This window comes from Candoia aspera, chromosome 6 (genome assembly GCF_035149785.1).
Source record: "Candoia aspera isolate rCanAsp1 chromosome 6, rCanAsp1.hap2, whole genome shotgun sequence".
Lineage (NCBI taxonomy): Eukaryota > Metazoa > Chordata > Lepidosauria > Squamata > Boidae > Candoia > Candoia aspera.
Genome location: NC_086158.1, coordinates 16,212,013 through 16,234,223, shown reverse-complemented (window position 1 = coordinate 16,234,223; position 22,211 = coordinate 16,212,013). Strand labels below are relative to the sequence as shown.

Sequence of the window (22,211 nt, the reverse complement as noted above, 5' to 3'; positions counted from 1 at the left end):
AGACAGGCTGTTTCCCGCAAATAAATAACACGTTGCAATAAATTTACTTTCAGTATTTACTACATACACATAACGGTTAGGAAGGATAACTTTTTTAAAAAGAGTAACTTTAAAAAAGTATTTCGTGCACCTCAACGTTTTAATATTGCCACTGCGCAGCTTTGAAATAATTTTTTGTTACATTTCTTTCCGACTTGGCGACGCAAACGTAATAGTAATGGTTTTATGTAGCTGTGGCTAATGAGCGTCCCCCTTTCTAGGGTGTACAATAGATATTTCAAGGAATCCGAATATATTGCACTTAATTTCCACCTTGTCCACAAATACACTTCCGATCGTCTTTTTCTAGAAACAAAGTCATCCACACCACCTAAAGCTATAATAGTTTGTGGCGCTATATATCATGGGAAATGTAGTTTATGCAGGTAGGAACGCCCCTTCCCACGAGTACGTAATTAAGCTCCACCCCGATTTCAACCGCAGCCATCGCCACTCTTTCGTGGTCGGAATTGTTCTGGGAGCGGAAGTGAGCCTTCAGCCGCCACCAAGCGAGGAAGTGGCGTGGGTCGCGTCATCACAAAATGGCGCCCTAAGTCGAAGAGGCTTCCGTTCTCGTTTTGCCACCCCTACCAGGTGTGTTTGCCCAGTAATTCTGAAGGGAGGAGGAAGGAAGCGGGGTAGGACGGAACCATTTGGGACTGATGGTGGGGGAAGAAGGAAGGAGAAGAGATGCCCGGGCTTGCTGGAGAGGATTCCGAAGGGCTGAGGAGAGGAAGTGGGTGGGAGCCAGCCCAGCCGGCGGGCGTGTGTGACAGCGAGCCGGCAGTTGTGGAGGTCAGATCGGCGACCAGAGGAGCTCCTCTCCCTCAGCCAAATCCTCAGCCAAAGGCAAAGGATTAAAAGATGCTGGTGCCAGTGTGTGTTCTGCTCTTGCAGAGTAGCTTTCCCCAAGCAGATGCCTTCCGCAGCGTGGCCCTAAAACTCCCGTCACCCCCAGTGTATTTGTTCGTTATTGGGAGAGGCATCCCACCTCGCCGCCGGGAGCTCCAGGCAGTTTGCACAGGGGGTATCCCCTTAACAGCCCTATGGGGAAGGTTGGGCTGAGGGAGGGCAAGCGGCCCCAAATCACTCAGTAAGTTCCTGTAATGATGGGCTGGGAGGGCTTGAGTCTGGGTCTCTCCAGTCCTGGTCCAACCCTCCACACCACACAGGCTCCCTTCGTGCATCCCTGTTAGGAACACCGAAAACTAAAGGTGTCTTGGGAGATTGCAGATGGTCCCTGTGCTTGCTGGCCCTCCAAATCACATCTTGCTCTTTGAATCCAGATCTCTATTCTATAAGAGCACAAAATGTAAAGGCAGTTGGTAGTAGGATATAATACACTTTGCATAAACTCCTGGGAAGACCCTCAGCTGGGTCTGCAACTGAAATATATCCTTAAATTTGGCTTCTTGAATTTATTCTGCCAAATCTGCATGCATGAGGTTGTAGGGAAAACCTGCTCTGATGATATGGAAATCTGATAGGGCCCTAATCCAATTTCAGGCTCTGGTTGGCAACCAAAGGAGAGTCCAGTTTTTAAACTCTCTCCTTATGTTCTTCATAATGTTTAACCTACTTCCTTTTTGGGGTGATTTAAATTCACTAGTTTTGGAAAAGGAATATTTATACTTTCTAGAACATCTTTCCCCAGCATATGTTTTTGTGAGATGTAGTAACTGTGGGGATGTTGTATTTCACGGGTAAAATAAAGTTTTTGTCTGAGCACTATGCTTTTCTTCACAGTAATTAAATTCTGTTGTCTAAATAATTATGGAAAATAGTAGATAGAACCAAATCTTTGAGTGAGGTTTGTGTTATTTCCCTTATTCTGTTGGAACTAGGGATCCTGATGCCTATATATTTGTTTTTCTTCTCAGGCCGAAGGGAAGAAACTGTACATCATTACACAAAATGCAGTGTTCCCATCACTGTGAGCACCTACTGGAAAGTCTGAACAGGCAGCGTGAAGTGGGCTTCCTTTGTGACTGCACCATCATTATTGGTGAATTCCAATTCAAAGCTCATCGAAATGTTCTGGCATCCTTTAGCGAGTACTTTTGGGCTTTTTACAGGGATACCTCAGAGAGTAACATATTTCTGGATCAGAATCAAGTGAAGGCTGATGGATTTCAGAAACTTTTGGAATTCATATACACAGGAGATTTAAACCTTGATAGGTATGGCTGGAGATTTATTTAATATTTAAAAGAAATACTAGACAGAGAACTAAAGAGAATGCCCTTGCTTACAGTGTAAATTGCAGCATAAATTAAGATGTCACAAAATAAAGCAGGCAGAAACAGAAGAGGAAACTAGGATGTGCAAAGTAATGTGCAGTGTCACATGGCTATTAGTTTAATCCAATTTGCAGGCTCCTTGTTTCATGGTACAAAATTTTTGACCCTCTGTTATATGAGTGGTGTACTTAAAAAATCACTATAAAGCAAGGAAATTGGGGGAAAATGTCTTTTGAGTTCAAGTGTTATAACTAGCAGCAGCATAACAGATTGTATGGCAACAGCTTGTTACAAGGAATTAGACCTGACACCTCTCATTATTTATTTATATATTAGACATACAGCCTGCCTTTCTACAGGAGCTTGAGAAGCCATAGTGCTTGCTCCTCCTATTTGTCCCCAGAAGGACCACCATTGCGGCTGCCCTAAGTCACCTAGTGACCTTCCATGATTGAGAGTAGACTAGAACCTGGATCTCCCCACTCCTAGTCCAAATATCTTAACCACTACACCACCCTGCTTCTCACTGAGGTGACAGAATAATCTGAAGAATAATTCAACTAGCATCACTTGGTGATGTATTACTATTGTAGGTTATTTTCTATTTACCACATTCTTGTAATGTAGACTAAATTGTTTTCAGTGTTTTCAGGCTTAGAACTCACGCTGTGGTCCAATTAAGCATTTGGATGCCATGTCTTAATATGTACCATATTTTTGTGTGATAGTACTTCTGTTGTCACACTATATGTGGAACACTCTTCCCCTGGAGGCAGGCCCCCTCTCTCCTGGACCTGGCTCTGCCACCTCGCTTGGGGTGAGGGGAGGAGTAGTCATTCCTGGGGATGGCTAGTGCCTTAAGGTGGTCTCATACATGCACGAACTGAATTAGAGCCTTGAACTGCCATCTTGATCCCATTTTATATTTATTATTTATATTGTATAGGCTTATATATTTATGTATTATGCTGTTTTAGGGTATTTTGACTTTATTGTAAGCTGCCCAGAGTGCCTCTTTTGGGGGAGATGGGCGGCGATGAAATTTGAGAAATAAATAAATAAATAAATCAGCTAAGGCCCAGTATCAGATTTGGTCCATCATCTGAATAACAGTAAGTCAGACTGCATAGTTTAGATGAGTTTACTGGTAGGATGGGATTATGTAGCAATGATTTAATCTTATGGATGATGCTAATTTTTGTGACTTAACAGAATTTAGCAATAGCCATTTCAGAAGAGGAAAAGGAAGCACATGATCACAAGCCTCATTTCTAATCTAATTTTTTAAAATCTTGTTTAAAAATTGTATTCATTTGCTAAATTTAATATTTATGCATTTTTAAGACCACCAGTTTTGTTCATGTGGTACATTTTTCTTGCAGTTGGAATGTTAAAGAAATACACCAGGCTGCCGACTACCTTAAAGTGGAGGAAGTAGTCACTAAATGTAAAATAAAGATGGAAGACTTTGCTTTTATTGCTAATCCTTCTTCTACAGAAACTTCTAGTATCACTGGGAATATTGCATTGAACCAACAGACTTGCCTACTAACTCTTCGTGACTACAATAACCAGGAGAAATCAGATGCCCCTTCAGTGGATATAGTTCAATCTCCAGTCTTAACGGCAGCCCTGGAAAAAAAATCGGTTCAGACCAAAAAACGAAAGAAGGCCTTCAGTTCCCCCAGGCACCCACCAAGCAAGCCAGTGCAATATCCAAGCGATGTTGCAGAAAACTCTGCCATGGAGATGTTTTTAGATGCAAATAAATTGGCCACGGAGATAACAGAACAGGCTGCCCAAGGTGGCGATAATTCTGAACTGCAGCTTACCCCTGTGGTGGAGAGTGAAACTTTTGCTGCTCAAGAGATCCTCGTGCAGACTATGGCTATGAAGCCAAAACAGGGCAAAGCGCATCAAAATTGTGCTTTGAAAGAGCACTGCTTATCTAACATCACCAGTGATAAGCACTCATATCAGTTGGAGAGCTCGGGAGAAGACCTGGATCAGAAATACTCCAAGGCCAAGCCGGTGTGTAATACATGTGGGAAAGTATTTTCTGAATCTAGTAGTCTGAGACGGCACATGCGGATACACAAAGGAGTCAAGCCGTACGTGTGCCAGCTCTGCGGCAAGGCCTTTACACAATGCAACCAGCTGAAAACGCATGTAAGAACTCACACAGGTAGGCCCTCTGCTTGGGTTTGGGAATTGCTTCTTGTCACAGTGAGCGGGAAAGTCCACCCATCTTTCAGATAAATTCCCTTCTGCCAACTTGTGGTCAGTTACAATAGCATAAGTGGAATTCAGGAAGGTTCCTCATCTTCAGATTATTTTTTTTTCCAGGGCAGCAAGTGAGGCAAGTATTCCCTACCAAATCAAACTACGTACATCAGTATTTCTTGTTTCTATAAACTGCAAGGAGATGTGGTTAGTTTTACAAAATATATTTTGTGGGCAAAAAGCTGAGTTCTGGGCATTTTCAGATAAGTTTGGAGAAGATGTATTACGTCTCCAGGTACAAGTCTACTGATACAGGTCTACTGATTTGTGAGCCATAGCCATATTTTATCCTTTGCTTAGGGTTTGTAGCCCTTGGTTCTTGCTGGAGCTACTCAAACAGAGACAGTGTAAAAGTGCTTTCAAGTGAATAAAGGAAAAGCAAAGCAAAAAATGCCCACATTGCTGGTGGCATTACAGAAAGAGCAGTTAGAGCTTCTGCCAGATCCTACTAAATGAAATGGTTTCTGGTTGATGGTGCACAAGTTCCGGTCGAAGGTGCAGACCTGCTTTGATATAAGCAGGAGGCTTGTATTTGCCATAATTATAAAAACATTAGGAAATGTCATGGTTTATATGACAAGACAGTTGAGTGAAAGCATCTGTGCTGCCCTGCAGAGTCACCCTTTACTTGTCTTGTACATAAACATTTACCTGGGCAGGTCATGTGTGAGGCAGAAAGGCTTTAAAAAGACTAATTCCAGGGGAGTTGGAGTGGCAAAGCGATGGTGTGTGTTATTGGCATATTGTGACAAGTGTTGGCATGGAGGTGGCTGAAGATTTGGTGTAGAAGAGAGCAGATAGAAGAATGCTGAAGAATACTGAGGAAGAGGTGTGGGGCTGGAAGAAAACTGGAGACTCAGATGAAGATAGGAGTGTGTACATTTTATGTTGCAGGGCTCCAGAAGGAGGAAGCAACCAGAGGCCCAAGAGAGAGGCCTGGCAGCTCAGCTTTGAAGCAGCAGCTGAGATTTACAGGGGTTGTGGTGATACGAGGAAGATGGAACCCAGAGAAGCAGGGGTCAGACTTCCAAGGAGGTTGACTGGTATGAGTGACCAGTCCTGTGCAGTCAAGGAGAGAGCCTCTTGTTCTGCTTGGTATTGGCAGCCGGGAAGCCTGCCAAGGGGGAAGGACAGTGACTAAGTGCCAGCTTCTGTTCTGGTCCAAGCAGCAGCCACAAAACCAGCCCAGCCATCAGCCAAAGCCACAGCAGCTAGCAGTAAAAGAGAGTGGTGAAAAGGGGAAAGAGAGAGCCCTTATATTGGTCCTGACAAGCATGCTCCCAAACAGTTGCCTCCCAGTAGTGATAATAACCTGCAAGGGCTGGACGAGGGAAGGGGGAGGCTAAGTGCTACAGCAGGGCGTCCCTAACAAGGGGGATAAGCCGGGAAGCGTATTCATAGGAGGGAAGAAAAAAGTCAGGAAAGGAATACAGTAGTGTCCTTCTTAGCTCTCTGGGAACTGAAAGAGAGGGAAAGAAGGGGTCATTTTTCACAGACAGTATTTTGGGAAGATATCCAAAGTCATGTTACTTGGCTGGAAAGACTTGCCAGGTGCTAAGCTGAACAGATGCCCAGAATCTAAAACTGAAAGCTGAAGACAGCTAGGAGGAAGGAGAGGTGAGGAAAGTAATTTTTCTTTGGTATCACACTGGCTGTAAACCAATAAGCTCCCAGTTCACCAGAAAAAGACTCTTGCGTAATCCTTCAGACTGATCACTGTAAAAGAAATCCCACAACAGTCCCCCTCCCCACCAACTTTTCTGGCAGGCTTTTAAAAGTGTTTGCTATGGAAGCTGTAGTATGTGGCTCCTATGTACAGTATTTAAAATCATCATAAGTAAGAATGTTGGCTTGTCACAGTTCCTTTCATTGATTTTTTGGGGAGGAATGGGTGACACTTAAGCCATATATTTCTAAACAGTTTTTTTCCCCCATGAAATCTTCCAAAACTAACGAATAACTGTTTGTGGTGGTCTGAATTGTCTTTGCAGTATACAGGGTACAGCTTGGAATGTCAAATATGGCCTGGTAAACAGTGGCTGAAATCATGAAAGGAACACACACACACACACACACACCTTGCTACTAAATGGGTATTCATTCCTTGGTCCAGTGGAGTAAACAGTGTCTGAAAGTGTGCAAGCCTTAATTAGGTAGAAAGACAGTACCTAGAACTCCTGAACATTTGCCAAGGAGTTAATTTGTGGCAAAAAGTTTCCCAGCATTATACGGGCAATTATAGCTACATTATTTTGGATAATTGGAAAAAAAAACCCTCACCATTCATCTGTTACTGGCAGTAGATATGTTTTATCAAATTGCTGTTAAGCTAGAATGTGGAGCTTTATCAGCCAAAGTGATGGATTACCTTTCTGGACATCTCTTAGGGCAGTGTTGGGGAATTCTGGGAGTTGAAGCCCACACATCATAAACTTGTAGAGGTTGAGAAACATTATCCTAGGGTCTGGATGATGTCACCAGATGGGGTTCTGTCCACTGTTTGAAACCCTGCCATATCTCCCTGTCTCTGTCCACAGTTCCTTTTTCTATGTCCAGAATTTTTTTAAAAAAATCCTTCAGAAGGCACTGCTAAAGTAACAATTCCCTTTGCAGGTGAAAAGCCATACAAATGTGAACTCTGTGACAAAGGTTTCGTCCAGAAGTGCCAGCTTGTTTTCCATAGCCGTATGCATCACGGGGAGGAGAAACCATACAAGTGCGACGCCTGTAATCTGCAATTTGCAACTTCAAGTAATCTCAAAATTCACGCCAGGTGAGTGGAAGAGCATCCCCTGAAATTTGGTTGAGAAGGTTGTTTGCTGTAGAGCAATTAGTGCACTGATGTTTTGTTTTGTTTTGCACTTAGGAAACACAGTGGAGAGAAGCCATATGTCTGTGACCGATGTGGGCAGCGATTTGCACAAGCAAGTACGCTGACATATCATGTGCGGCGACACACAGGAGAAAAGCCTTACGTCTGTGATACCTGCGGGAAAACTTTTGCAGTCTCAAGTTCACTCATCACTCACTCAAGAAAGCATACAGGTAATTCTGAAATTACTAATTTCAGTCCAGGTAATTCAGGTACAGGTAATACAGTAATACAATAATTCAGTACAGGTAATTCAGAAATTACTAATTCTGAATTAGGGAGACCTTACTGGGCTGTTGTAGCTATGAAAATGGAAGTTGAAAGAACTATCTTGAAAGGCAAAACGTGGATTCATGTGGCTTTTGCACTCAATAGGAAAATATAACAGGCTAGAAAGATTTTACTTTTCCCCCCAGTAGATAAGCTGTGTTGTTTTCTGACCAGAAAGAACCATGATCATTCATCTTACTGTTTTCAGCCATGCCAACCTGAATTCACTAGTGTCTTCATAAAATTGAAAAGATTGGACCATGATACCTTAACTGTAAATATCTGTCAGGATTTTAAGTGAAAAAGAGTTTAAAGCCTATAGCAGAACTCAATGAGGATATGTACTATTTCCATGTATAAAGTTCTAGGCCAGGGGTCCCCAAGCTCTTCAGCTCATTGACCCCTTCATGAAGTTTCAGATTGTTCATTGACCCCCAAACATTTATTATATGAAAATAATTCAATAAATACTACTTTAACTAATAGTACTACAGATAACAATAAGTTTATAAAAATAGGTAATATTTAAAATATGAAAAATAAAAGATTTAACGTACTTTTTTTACTGAAACTGTTGATATCCACCTCACCTTCAGGACTAGGGACTGGCATGGAGCTCTACAGAGACTCCAAAAGGTTAATTGACCCAAATCAACCTGCCATTATTTATTGACCACCTATTGACCCCCAGCCATTTACTGACCCCCTTTTTGACCCTCAGCCTTTTATTGAGCCCTTGGATAGTCCCATCAACCTTTGGAGGTTGATATTGACCACTTTGGGGAACCTTGTTCTAGGCAGTTCCAGTTGATAGATCATAGAACAATCAAAGCTCAGGTGCAGCTAAATAAAAAAACAAGGGAAGTTTGGGGACTGAGTCTGATTAAGACAGTTCTATGTATCATAAATAGACTATATTGTCTACATTAGAATGTAGGTGGAAGACACCATTTTCTGATAACTTATCATGTATCCATGCATTGGTGAGTTTATTTCTTTATGTACATTGTCAATCAATAGATTATGAGCTAATTGCTGTTTTCTCCACAGGGGAAAAACCTTATATATGTGGTATTTGTGGCAAAAGCTTCATTTCTTCAGGAGAACTCAACAAACACTTCCGGTCTCATACAGGTAAAATTTCAGGCATGAGACTCCAGCAAAATCCATTACATGCACAGGAAATGTTGCTTAATGCTTTAGTACTGCTCATTAGTTAATTGAAGGGGGATTTCAACCCCCTTCCTATTGAAATACCTGTTTGGAATTTGGTGAGTCTGACTAGAAATGTTGTTTTAAGGTGAAAGGCCATTTATCTGTGAGCTGTGTGGAAACTCCTATACAGATATCAAGAACCTAAAGAAACACAAATTGAAAGTTCATTCAGGTAAGCGGTTACTTTAAACAAATACGCAGTGCTTGTATAAGCCTAGCTCAAAGGCATTTATTTAGTCTCTGTTCAACGCAGAGAAATCTATACATCAGTCCTTGAAGCTAATAGGCTAAAATGATGGATCTTGTAGCAGAATCCCAGCATTCTCTATTGCTAATCTACCCCTGCATAAAATGTCTTAAGGGTGGGAGAGGTCCAGGAGCATCTCCAGTGGAATCCAGTGATGAAAAGGTGAAATATAAATTTTAAAAGTGTACTTTATTGCATTTGTACTTTGCTTTTCTTATGACAAACTCAAGGTGGTATGTCAGGTCCTCCCTTTACTCCGTTATCTTTACAAAATTGTTCTGAGATAGGTTATATGAAGAGAATAGCAACTCGCCTCAGCTCTGTCAGTGAGCTTCACAGCGCATAAGACATTTTTGGTCTGACATTACATCTCTATACTATACTTGCTCTCTTCTTTTTGTTTTTAGATTTCTTTTATCCTGCCTTTATTATTTTTATAAATAACTCAAGGCAGGAAACGTACCTAATACTCCTTCCTCCTCCTATTTTCCCCACAATAACCGTGTGATATTCATGAAAACATTGAATTAAGATAAGTTGTTCTAAAATATCTTGATAAATATAAATATTGTCTCATTGGCTTCAGACTCATCATCTTTGCCCCAAACCCATGGGAGAAGTGGAACCAGTAAGATAAATGGGCAGGGAAAGTATAGGGGAATTGCATCAGGGTGTGTTGTTGTTGTTTTTTCAGTGCTGCTTTTCCTTAGCTGAAAAGATGGATTTTTTTTCCTCTGTCCCTCTGTGTTGTTTGTTTGTTCAGGTTAATGATTGCTAGCATTTTTATGCAGGGCTCAATCTCATGTAACTTGTAGAAACCTTGTGTCTTTCCTTTATTGCTCTTACAAGAATCCATTAATCCATTTTACAAGAATCCAAGAGTCCCCCGACGGGAGGAGATGGGCGGGGATAAATTAGATAGATAGATAGATAGATAGATAGATAGATAGATAGATTTTTGTTGTTTATTCGTTTAGTCGCTTCCGACTCTTCGTGACTTCATGGACCAGCCCACGCCAGAGCTTCCTGTCGGTCGTCAACACCCCCAGCTCCCCCAGAGACAAGTCCGTCACCTCTAGAATATCATCCATCCATCTTGCCTTTGGTCGGCCCCTCTTCCGATAGATAGATAGATAGATAGATAGATAGATAGATAGATAGATAGATAGATAGTTCCAGTGCTGGGTTTTGTACTACCGTCACGTACTCCAGATAATGGATAATGCTGGTTAAAAAAGAAAACTTGGAGCCATTTTTTTTTTCAGGAAGATTTTCCTATTTTGCCCATCCAGATTTGGGGGGTGGGGGGGAGCATTTCCCCCTCAAGAACAGGTGGTGGCAGCAGCAGCAGCATAGCTGCCTGCCTTGGTGGGACTCTTTCCCCACACCCAGATCCCCAAAACTTGTTGGAGTCTGGAATGTGAGTAACAGAAGTCCATGCAGCATTTTTAACAACTGTAGCAGAGTAGAAGCATCCCAGAGAAAAGACTTGCACAGGAAAGGCTTGACTAGCCTTCAGAAAAATAAAACAGTCTTCACACATTGGTAAGTGTAAAAACCAAGTAAAGATTGCTTACATTTATTCTGTAGATCTTGGTTACAGGTAGGTTAACATCAAAGGAAGAAAGAGAACTCCGGTGCGTGCGTGCGAGGTACTTTTGGACCAGAGCCACATCGCCATGTGGCCCTGCTGCATGCACATGTGCTCAGGAGAAAGAAAAAATGGAGAACTGGCCACGAGGGACTCAGAGAGGAGGAGGAAACAGGAAGTCAGGCGACAGGCATTCCCCAGGAACACAGCAGAGATACTCTTCATGATAAAAGTCACTTTTCAAAAGAAGAGTCCCTCCCCCTTATCTCCGTGAGACCATGCAAGGTTGAATCCTGATTTTCCCAACACCCCTTCTTCAACTTTAGCATGTCTCAATGACCCACAAGGTTCAATCTCTCTCGCACTTCTTGGTAGCTGCTTCTCCGCAACAGCTTCGTGAAAATGTCCGCTGTCATTTTTCCTGTGGGACAATAGTCTAATCGAACTATCCCTTTCTCTTGCATTTCTCTCACTACATGGTGCCTAACATCAATGCGTTTGGTTCTCCCATTGATTTTCTCTGATAGAGTTTAATGCAACTCTGATTGTCCTCAAAGATCTGTATAGGGATTGGTTCTTCTATACCCATGTCTGCAAGCAATAACTTGAGCCACAGTCTCGTTGCATGTTTCTGTTGCTGCCACATATTCTGCCTCTGTGGATGACTGTGCTACTGTGCTTTGCTTATGACTTCCCCAGCTTACAGCTCCACCCCCACAGAAAAATACATATCCACTAGTGGATTTTCGGTCAGCAATATTTTCTGCCCAGTCCGCGTCTGTGTACCCCACTAGTCTGGGAGTGGCTGGTAACTTTAGTTTTAGGTATGTGGTCCCCTTCAGGTACTTTCCCACCCGCTTGACACCAGTCCAGTCTCTGTGTGGGCGCGCTGGTTTTTCTACATAGAATACCTACTGCAGCTGCTATGTCTGGCCTAGTGGTGGTGGCTAGATACAGTAGCTTACCTATGGCACTTCTATAGTCATTGTTCCCTGGCAAGAGTTCAGTAGATTCTTCTTTGTGGAAACCTGTTTCCATGGGCGTTGGCATAGGGTTAGCATGTTGCAGCCCTAGGCTCTCCAACAGTTCTAATATCTTTTGCTTCTGGCTTAGAAGAAAGCTTCCATCTTCTTCCTTCTCGATCTGTATCCCTAAATAGTAGCTGACATTGCCCAGATGCTTGACTTCTACTTCTCTGTTTAGTTGGGATACAATTTCATCAAAGTCCCCTGCCATTTCTATGTCTTGTGTATAGACGTGGGTCAGCCTTTCCTTGAACAAAGCCCTGTTCAAGAAGTATTTGGTTTAGCTGCTTGTTTCACGCTCTGGCTGCTTGCTTCAGGCCATCAATCCCCTTCTGAAGTTTGCAATAAAGATGCTTCGTATTGGGGTTGGTGAAGCCTGGAGGTTGTTACATGTACAGTTCCTCCTCTATTTCTCCATGCAAAAATGCAGTCTTGACCTCTAAGTGTTCAACATTCACGTTCCTGGAAGCTGCTAGGCTCAGGAGCATTCTAATTGTAGTGTGTTTCACAACAGGAGCAAAACATTCATCGTAGTCTAGGCCATACTTTTGTGAGTAGCCTTTTGCAACTAGTCTGGCTTTGTACCTTTGTACTTTGCCATTCTCATCTTGTTTTGCTTTGAAAACCCACTTGCAACCTATGGCTTTCTTGCCTTTCGGTAGTTTAGTCAAAGTCCAAGTTTGGTTCTTATGTAGAGCTTCTAGCGCCTCCTGTGCTGCTTTCTTCCACTTGCCAGCTTCGTCTGGTGGCATCTGCAGCACTTCGTTCCACGATGCAGGTTCATTTTGTAGCGATGACCTTGCGAGGTAGGTGAGCCTCTCAGCTGGAACTCCTTTGTCGGGCTGTGATGAGTGTCTTAGAGTAGGTTCAGGAGCGGCATTTGGTAGTTCACCCCCTTCTGCATCCACGACCTCATCCTCAGACTCTGGCAGAGTTTCTCCCTGGACTTCTATCTCCCTCTGGGTCAGTGTGGTGGTTATGTCTTCGGGCATTGGGCTGAACATCCCAGGCTGGTAACTGCTACTGCTGGTTTCTGCGCAGTCATCATCAGCAGGACTCTGGCAGCCTCTCTCCCTCTCATCAAAGTACACCACTCTGCATGTGTTCACTGTTCCCGTCTTTGGGTTCAGGATTCTATACCCCTTGCTTCCTGGAGCATATCCAATCATGATGCCTTCTTCAGCTCTGGGGTCCAGTTTGGATCTTCTTTCTTTTGGAATGTGGGCATAAGCCTTGGATCCAAACACCCTCAGATGCTTTATACTTGGTGTTACCTTGTTGGCTTTGGTTGGCAGTCTATTTTGTAAGTATATAGCTGTCATGACAGCATCTGCCCAGTATTTTTCAGGCAGATCTGCTTCTAACAGCATACACCTTACCATGTCCATCAAACACCTGTTTTTCCTCTCTGCAACTCCATTTTGTTCTGGTGTGTATGGAGTGGTCAATCTATGTTTTATGCCTAGCTGTGTTGAGTATGTTTGCATGGTCTGTGATATGTACTCACCACCTCAATCGCTCTGAAGGGCTTGAGGGGTCCTGTTGAATTTATTGGTCACCATGGCCACATACGCCTTCAGCATATCCACTGTTTGGGATTTCTCCTTCATCAGGTATGTTACGCAGTACCTGGAAATATCTATACAGCATACAATATATTTATTTCCACCTGCTGATGCTTTAAGAGGTCCACATAAGTCAGTGTGAATAAGTTCGAGTAGTTTTGTTGCCGGCTTTTCCCTTTGTTTGGGTATGGCTGGTCTTGTTGTTTTACCTTTAATGCAAACTTTGATTGACATCTCTCATGGTTACTTAGTTCAAGGTCTCTTACCATGTCTTCTGTCCTAACAGTCAGGAATCACACTGAGACGAGGAGTAGGTCTCTAGTGTTTATTACTGCTACATAAGACAGAAAATCCTAACAAACTGAAGAAGCCTGGGAAAACCCAGACAGATAAACCCCAAAAGTTAAGGCGGATCTGATCTGTGTCTCTTTGAATGGCTGCTTAATTCCTCAGTACTACGCATGCGTTTTCCCCCCTGGATAGAGGCCCCCTCCTGCTCGCCATCAGTACTCATGACACCTTCATTGTCCTAACAGCCAGGAAACACGCTGAGACAAAGAACTGGTCTCTAATGTTTATTGCTAGTACATAACAGGAATCCTAACAAACTGAAGAAGCGTGGGAAAACCCAGACATATAAACCCCAAAGGTTAAGGCGGTCCCGATCTGTGTCTCTTTGAATGGCTGACCAATTCCTCAGTGCTACGCATGCGCTTGACAGTCTGGATGGGAGCCCCCTGCTCGCCATCCTTACTCGTGACATTCATTCTTCATTCTCAAAATTGCATCAAAGTCACTGTGAGCAAAACGCCTGTGCCAGGTGGTGGCACTGTTGTCCTCCTTTTGCTGGTGACAGGCAAGGCTGACATCTGGTGGCGGCCGCTCACAGTTCACCTGGTAGACGCCATCTTTCTGGAAAGCTGTAACATAAGTCTCGCCCTCACTGGTGACTTCACACATTCCATTGGCGCTAAAGATCACATTGAAACCCTTGCTGTTCAGTGTTGGGACACTTAGCAGGTTTGCAGCCAATGCAACACATAATAAACGCCTGTTGCGATGAGATCTTTGTATCCACCTTTATCGAAAGATCTCAAAGGTATGTTCCCTCTGCCTTGGATCGAGATCGTTTTTCCATTGGCTAGAGTTATGCTTCCCTCTGACTTTTCATGTAGCTCAGAAAAATCATTCTTGTTTCCACAAAAATGTTTGCTGGCTCCTGAATCGATCACCCATCACTTGGAGAATTCATTGGTATCAGCTCCAAAAACAGTTTCAGCCTTAAAAACTGTGCGTAGAGCTGTTTTGCCTTTTGAGGTTGTCTCTTTTGAAAAATCCTTCTTGTCTCTGTTCCTGCAAATTTTGGCAAAATGCCCTGGCTTGTTGCAGGCATGACACACAAATGCCCTTTTGTCTTGATGAGCAGTTAATGGTTTTTGCTCATGTTTGCCCTTCACTGCCATGTAAACCATGTCCTTGCTAGGCTTCTTGTTGAATTGCAGATTCTTTTGTCTGCGATTCTCTGATCTGATCCCGCCCAGCAACTGTGAAAAGGTTTTCCCTTCCAGATTTTGAGTGGCAACAAAATAATGGAATCTTTCTGGTAGTGTGCTCAGCAGAAAGGACATTTATAATTTTTCACTCATAAAATTTGGAACTGTGCTGAGTTGGTCAAAAATACCTTGCAATTTTAATAGACGCTGATTAATATCTCCATTATTTTCCAAGTGGCACATATGCAGTTCCCAGAAATTACTTTTTGATCATTTTCTGAATAAAGTGTGCTCAGATTCTCAATCATTCCTTTAGGAGTAGGAATATTTTTAATCTCTGCTAACCTATGGCCTGGAAATGACCTGGCAATGAGAATCTTGGCTCGTTTGTCCTTTTTGGCCCATTCTCTACTGGCTTCCTCATTATCCTGTGGATTTGGCTGAGGTGACTCCAAAACATGTAAGCATTCTTCAAAGTCCAGTTGCATTTTTAGTCTAAACAGCCACGCTGAATAATTATCTTCAGTCAGCCTGGGAATGGGGGGAACCCCTTCCCCTTTCTCCTTTATTGTTAGAGAGAGAAGAAAAAAAACTTTCTGAACTTTCCCTTTTTAATGTGCAAGAGGCTTTTCCTTTTTGGCTGTGAGGCCAAAGCCGTTTCAGAATCAGTCCTTGCTCAGTATACTGGACTCTGCTGGGTTGCACTGGGCCCATAACCCTATGTTGGAGTCTGGAATGTGAGTAACAGAAGTCCACGCAGCATTTTTAACAATTGTAGCAGAGTAGAAGCATCCCAGAGAAAAGACTTGCACAGGAAAGGCTTGACTAGCATTCAGAAAAATAAAACAGTCTTCACACATTGGTAAGTGTAAAAACCAAGTAAAGATTGCTTACATTTATTCTGTAGATCTTGGTTACAGGTAGATTAACATCAAAGGAAGAAAGAGAACTCCGGTGCGTGCGTGCGAGGTACTTTTGGACCAGAGCCACATCGCCATGTGGCCCTGCTGCATGCACATGTGCTCAGGAGAAAGAAAAAATGGAGAACTGGCCACGAGGGACTCAGAGAGGAGGAGGAAACAGGAAGTCAGGCGACAGGCATTCCCCAGGAACACAGCAGAGATACTCTTCATGATAAAAGTCACTTTTCAAAAGAAGAGTCCCTCCCCCTTATCTCCGTGAGACCATGCAAGGTTGAATCCTGATTTTCCCAACAAAACTCAGGTAGAGACAATGAGGGTGGGCATCCCAAGATGGATTTGGAAGGTTTGTGGTGATGTTTGTGTCAGACGTGCTCCTACTCCCCGCCCCCCCAGCTACAGTATGGGTGCTTGGGTATCTTTCTGGGTGTTGTGTAAAGCTGCAGAAGGCAACACAACTACGTACATTTGTGGCGTTTAGATGCAGAGATTTGAAGGCCCAATTTCTCTGTGAAGCTGTGATTACTGTTCAGATACACTGCTTTAAAATTCTTCACCTTCCTCCACCCCTTTGTAATTATTTCTTGAAACTGAGGAGGTCAGTCATCCAGTGGATAGGCTTTTATGACGTGTTGTTGGAATCCTTGAAAACAAAATGTGAATTTCAAACCCCGGTTTTATTTCAAATTAACAGTGCATTGCCCTGAATACATAAAAGCCTATAAGGGTGGGAAGTATCAATTTATTCATAGGGAAAACTTTGCTACTCTAATAGATTGTCTTTCTGATGAAGGTCTAGAAGAGCCTTTCCTAAGTAATGCCTTCTTAAAATGAGAGCCAGTGTGGAGCATTGGTTAAGGTCTTGGACTGGCACCAGAGAGCGCCAAGTTCTAGTCTGTCCTAAGCCACAGAAGCTGGGCCAGTCACTCTCTCAACCCAACCTCTCCCATGGGAATGTGGCTGTGGGGAAAAACAGAAGAAGGAGCCCTAGGGAATGCTGCCTTGAGCTCCTGAAAGGAGGATAGGATATATTTCTAACAAATAAATAATAAATACGTTGCAGTCTAATTCTCATTACTGCCAGTGGCTATGTTAGCCAAGTATTATGGGGGTTGATTGGGAAAGAAAGGGAAACAACTTTTTGAAATATTCGTATAAATCTAGAAGCTAATTGCTGGGCTCCTCAGGCCCATGTTACATGGTATATATTAAATAGGCCTTTATTTTCAAGAGTAATTCTTTAAGTTTCATTTGACTTTCCAGATTCTGAGAACCCATTGGATTCCATTGCACTTTACCCTTCCTTCAGTGAGCAAGATTCAGTTCCAAGTGAGAAAAGCCTTCTGCTGGAGTCTGTTGATGTGAAGCCTTCAGACATAGCATTACCTCTGCCTCTGGGAACAGAGGACCACCAGGTATTGCTGCCTGTCACGGATAGTCAGTCTCCCCCTTCCGACACCCTTCTCAGATCTACCATCACTGGATATTCAGAACCTCAGTTTATTTTCCTCCAACAATTGTACTGACAACTGTGTATGCTGAAAATTCTAGAAATGAAAGCATATGAGATAAAAAGGAGCTGTGGGTGAGCTAGATTTCATCTCAGTTTCTACTGGGAACTTCGGGTGATGCATCTTTGCTGTGGAATTCAGCTTTTCTCTAATATTTTGTTACTCTAGAACAAAGATTGTGTATTTTCACCTGCAAGAATGAAGATTGCATTTTCTAGGAGATAAAAAAAAATCTTTTGTTTTTCTTCAACATCTGCCTTAAGAATTCTAAATCATTTAACACTGGAAAGCTTCAGTGTTCATGCAAAAACTGATTATCTGTAGCAAGGTGTTCAGAATGAAAACATTGAACTGACATAAGAGAAGAGTCTCTTTTAACTGTAAATAACTTAGTTTTTCAAGTAAACAGATCCAACAATAATTGAAAACAACTCTGAAAATAGCCAATACAGATGCAGCAGCTGTCTGGTACGTTCCATGGTGTTACTGGTACAACCGGATACTGCTGGACAGAAGATGTGGGAGCTGTCCTATTTCCAAAATGTCAACTTTTCTGTCATGGAAAATGAGGATTTTGGGACAGAGGATGCTATCTGAGGAAAATGTCATGTCTTCAGGAGGCAGAGACATGTCCTAGTGAGTGATTAAGTCACTGGACATAGAAAGCTGCAATTATGATTGCTGTGTAGGCCACATGATGAATTTCTTGGCTAAAATGAAATTTGCAAAGTTGCCTGTATCAGCTGAATAGACTGACAGATAGTATCAGTGATTGTGCTGCACGTTGGCACCACTGATAATGGAATAATATAATTATGATGTCCTGGAAGCCAGATTTCAGGTATTAGGGATAAAATTCAAAGCTAGGATCACCCAAAGTAATTTTCTTTGACATGCTACCTGTTCTATACAGATTCAACTAGTCCAATTACCTGGTTCCATGATTTTTGTTTCCAGTTTCAGATATCCCTGGCTTGAAAAATCTGGAATGGCTTTCTTACAGATTTAAGAAAAGCTCTTCTGGTTTTATCAGTAATCTCACAAAAGTTACTAGCTTTCCAAGAATATTGTTAGTTTGTACTGTCATGTTAGTTGTAGAAAAAAGATTTTATTTCTTCCACAGCTAACAGAAAAACCAAGGGGGTGGGAGAAGAAAGACAGATAATCTATCTTTTCTCTGTCAAACAGTTTGATCACTGCTATGGATATGTGTGTGGTCACCTAGTTTAAACTTCTGAATGGTTCACACATACCAAACCACTTGTCCAAAAGCCTATAACCAGTATTTCTCAACCTTGGCAACTTGAAGATGCGTGGACTTTGACTCCCAGAATTCCCCAGCTGGCTGGGGAATTCTGGGAGTCGAAGTCCACGCATCTTCAAGTTGCCAAGGTTGAGAAACACTTGCCTGTGCATTATCCACACTGACCATTTCTATGCCACTGAGGACATATTGGGTTTTTTTTTTCCTTAAAAAGCAATTCTCTTCCAGTTGAAATTCTTAGCAAAAATTCAGTGCAAGCTGTAGAGGTGGTGGTTTTCTGTTTCCACAAAAGAGTGGAAGATGACAAATCTTTTTTAGTTCTTGAAGTCCTCATGGCAGTTACTTTTTCATTTAGTAATACCAAGTATTTCTGTGATGATGAGCCAAAGCGGCTTACTTTTTTTTTTTAATCACTCTTTGCCAAAAAATAAATGCTTTAAGGATCTCTGCATTTTAGAAGAATTAACCTGCTAGTTTCAGCCAAAGATTCAGCTTATCTAGAATTCTGTCTTTGTGTTTGACTTGGAAGATGCCCTCAAGGAATTGCTGATAAGTTCATGTTAAAAAAAATGCTGATAAGTTTGACCTTAAACACCGTTCTAAGAAACAAACAAAAAAAACTTCTTACTATTAGCAGTGCTATTTCACGAAATACAAGCCAGGAATATTGAAAGAGATGGAGAAATGTTTGAGTAGAATTCCATTCTTTTACAAATTTATGCCATGCAACAAATGCAAATTCAAACTGTATAACAGTTTTAGCACTAAAACAACTTGTACCATCTCTCTGAGGACTATAGCAAGTTCAGATTCTGATTTGGGCAAAATTAGTAGTGCCTACTCAGATAGGCTTACATAGCTGCATGGTATTGTGTGGAAAATTAAATATAATTCAGTAACTAGGAATCCAGATTCAGACAGAATGAAATAGGAATATTCCTCACTTTGCATAATTTAAAAGGAGCCAGCGTATTGTGCATTCTTCCCTGCAATTCCTGTATGCAAGAGATCTTTACAAGGTGTGCTGTCTGGTAACAGAGCTACATCCCAGTTATTGAACCTGGGAGTTTTTAGTATGCAAAGTATAAAAATTGCTATTGGATGTGAATACCATTGGGTAGATGTACGAGTAGGACCAAGAGAAAAAAAGAGTTTAAAAGGCATCTCCACACATTTTTCAGAACCAGGAGAGCTAGAGACTCAATAATTCTGATTCTAGGAGGCCATGTTCCTAGCCTGATATGCTTGCTTGGTATATCCAGCTGAATAAAATAATAATCTACTCCTGAATCTTCAAAACATAAAGTAAAAGAAAGACTTTGCCCATATTAACAGCAGTCAAACTGCTGTCCTAAAGAACTTCAGTCCAAAGCCAAATGTAATAGTGGCTTCACTACCTATTTCCCTGCGCCTGATGCGCCTGAGCACATAATTAGCATCGTTAGCCTGCACTTAGAGGTTACCTTTAGGTCCTAGTTTGGAAGAGGGAAAGGGGGGTTACCTCTGTGAAATTTGGTAACCACTTCTCACATTTGTAAGGATGGAGAAAACTTTTCTGGTCATTTCCCCAGGACAGTGTTTCCCAACCTTGGGAACTTTAAGGTGCGTGGACGTCAACTCCCAGAATTTCTCAACCAGCATGCTGGCTGGGGAATTCTGGGAGTTGAAGTCCATGCACTTTAAAGTTCCCAAGGTTGGGAAATGCTGTCCCAGTTGCTGGTTATGTTTTCTTCTGATAGGTATTTCCCTGATACATTCTAAGCAGAATTATGTGATATAATTTTGCTGAGCGCTGGTGATACTAAGCTTCTGTTAGCACAAAAAAAAATTATGTGACAAAAACATGTATGAAGATAAGTTTTGGACATATTTCTTTATAATATCATTGCAAACTACCTTCTGGGAAAACCGGTTTAATATAGATATTTCAGATAAAGATGATTTGGATCACTCTTGGACATTGTTTCAGAATTCCAAAAACCTTGATCTTGGGTTTTTATTGAACTGTATTTGACTATTTAATATTTATAAATACTTTTTCCTTTCTACAATTCATTTGTTTTTGTACATGAAGCAATTTTTTAAAAGACCATTTTTCTTACACACTACTCAGGCTCTGGGAGAGCTGAAAACTCTTGCAGCAATAAGTGAATATACAGTCCTTCTTCCCAGTCTGAAGATTTTACTGTGATGCTTGGAAATCTTGGGCTGTTGAGCTATAATGTGTATTTTTCACAAATCATGGTTTCTGCTGGTATTAAAATACAAGGATTTGTTGGATTCTGTAGGGATTGTGTCACAAAGAGGAGTATGCTACATTCTCTGTATAAAGCTTCCCCCTCAAGCTTGGGGGGGGGGTGAGCTGGAAGGAGTACCTAACTGCATTTCTGACTTAAATGACCTATCGGTTGATGACCAGTTATTTGCTGTGATTCACCAGCCATTAAACAGAGATTTTGATGCTGATGTGGAATGCTGCCTTCATGAAGAAAGGGGATGTTTAGACCTTTCCTTCATCTGTGTGTTGAGCTCTTGCTTAGAATGCTATTATTTTTGCCACATAAGAGTTGCACGATTGTTGGCATTCTGAAGAGCTTTGTGACTTAGCCTCTCCGGTTTAAATTATTTCTGAAATATTTTCTCATGTATCTACAACCCTTTTCTGTTCATGGGTATATATGTATGTGTAGCTGACTTCCTGTTTTCGTACATCCCTCTGAGGGTATATGTGCATAGGTTGCAATATTTTAATGTTAGGTTTGAATAAACTTTTTTTGTAACACTTCTGTGCTCTGCCCTTCTATTGCTGTTTGGGATACAAAGGAACACAGAAGAGGAAGAAGAGAGATTTGAAAAGGCCTCATTCCAGAATGATCAGTGACCTGAACACGAAACAGACCTTGCAAGGATTGAGTGGTTTGGGCTGTTAACAGGCTTCTTTTAACTCCATCTATAGCGTTGCCAAGAGTGGTAAATCAAATAAATACCTAATATGCTTTGAAATACTGCTCTTGTACTTTGAAGCCAAGCTATTGAGGGATATTGCCTTACTGAAAGCTTACAATTAAGGAATTGCAGCATAACTGTGTACAGGATACAGTTGGAAATTGCTCATGGGCAACTTAGTTCACCTGTAACTCCTCAAGGGATTGATCGATGGGTACAATGGCTACTCTGTTTGTGGGGTATCCATGTGCACTTGGAGTAACTGGTGGCAGCCATCTTTTGTACCTTCACTGCTAAATGGCCAGTGTCTGTCAATAGTGCTGCAGATTCAGCAGTACTGTTAGTTACATCCACGTGAAGAACAAAATCAAGCTACCATCTACAAAGGAGGAATTACAGGAACAAGGAAAATCGCAGAGCAGTTGCTCTTTTTAGTCTTAAAACCTCAACCCAATGAAGCCTTCCCCTCTCAAGCTCCTATTGTGACATTAAGACACCCAATCTGATGAATGCTTAGAGTGTACAAAAATAGTAATTTTTGAGAAAGAATTATTAGGAACACAATGCATGTATGCTCTACGCCTCACTGTTTCATATTTCAGTCAAGCTGTTATAACTCAGAAAACTGCCTTGGAATATATTTGTCAGTTCAGTGGAACAGGCCACCTTTTTCAAATTAATGTAGACTTTTTCATATATAGCTCATACTGAAACGACTGGTGGTCTTATT

The 22,211-nt window shown here is 41.8% G+C and overlaps 1 protein-coding gene across 1 annotated transcript; it reads left to right on the top strand.

The window, feature by feature from the left end:
- Positions 1–511: 511 nt before the first annotated feature.
- On the top strand, positions 512–18,543 carry MYNN (myoneurin). Its single transcript, XM_063306462.1, has 8 exons — positions 512–633; positions 1,920–2,219; positions 3,662–4,464; positions 7,176–7,335; positions 7,429–7,607; positions 8,755–8,838; positions 9,005–9,091; positions 17,024–18,543. Exons 2-8 carry the CDS (start codon positions 1,954–1,956, stop codon positions 17,284–17,286), a joined length of 1,842 nt encoding a protein of 613 aa, XP_063162532.1. The 5' UTR covers positions 512–633; positions 1,920–1,953; the 3' UTR covers positions 17,287–18,543.
- The last annotated feature ends 3,668 nt before the right edge of the window (positions 18,544–22,211 follow it).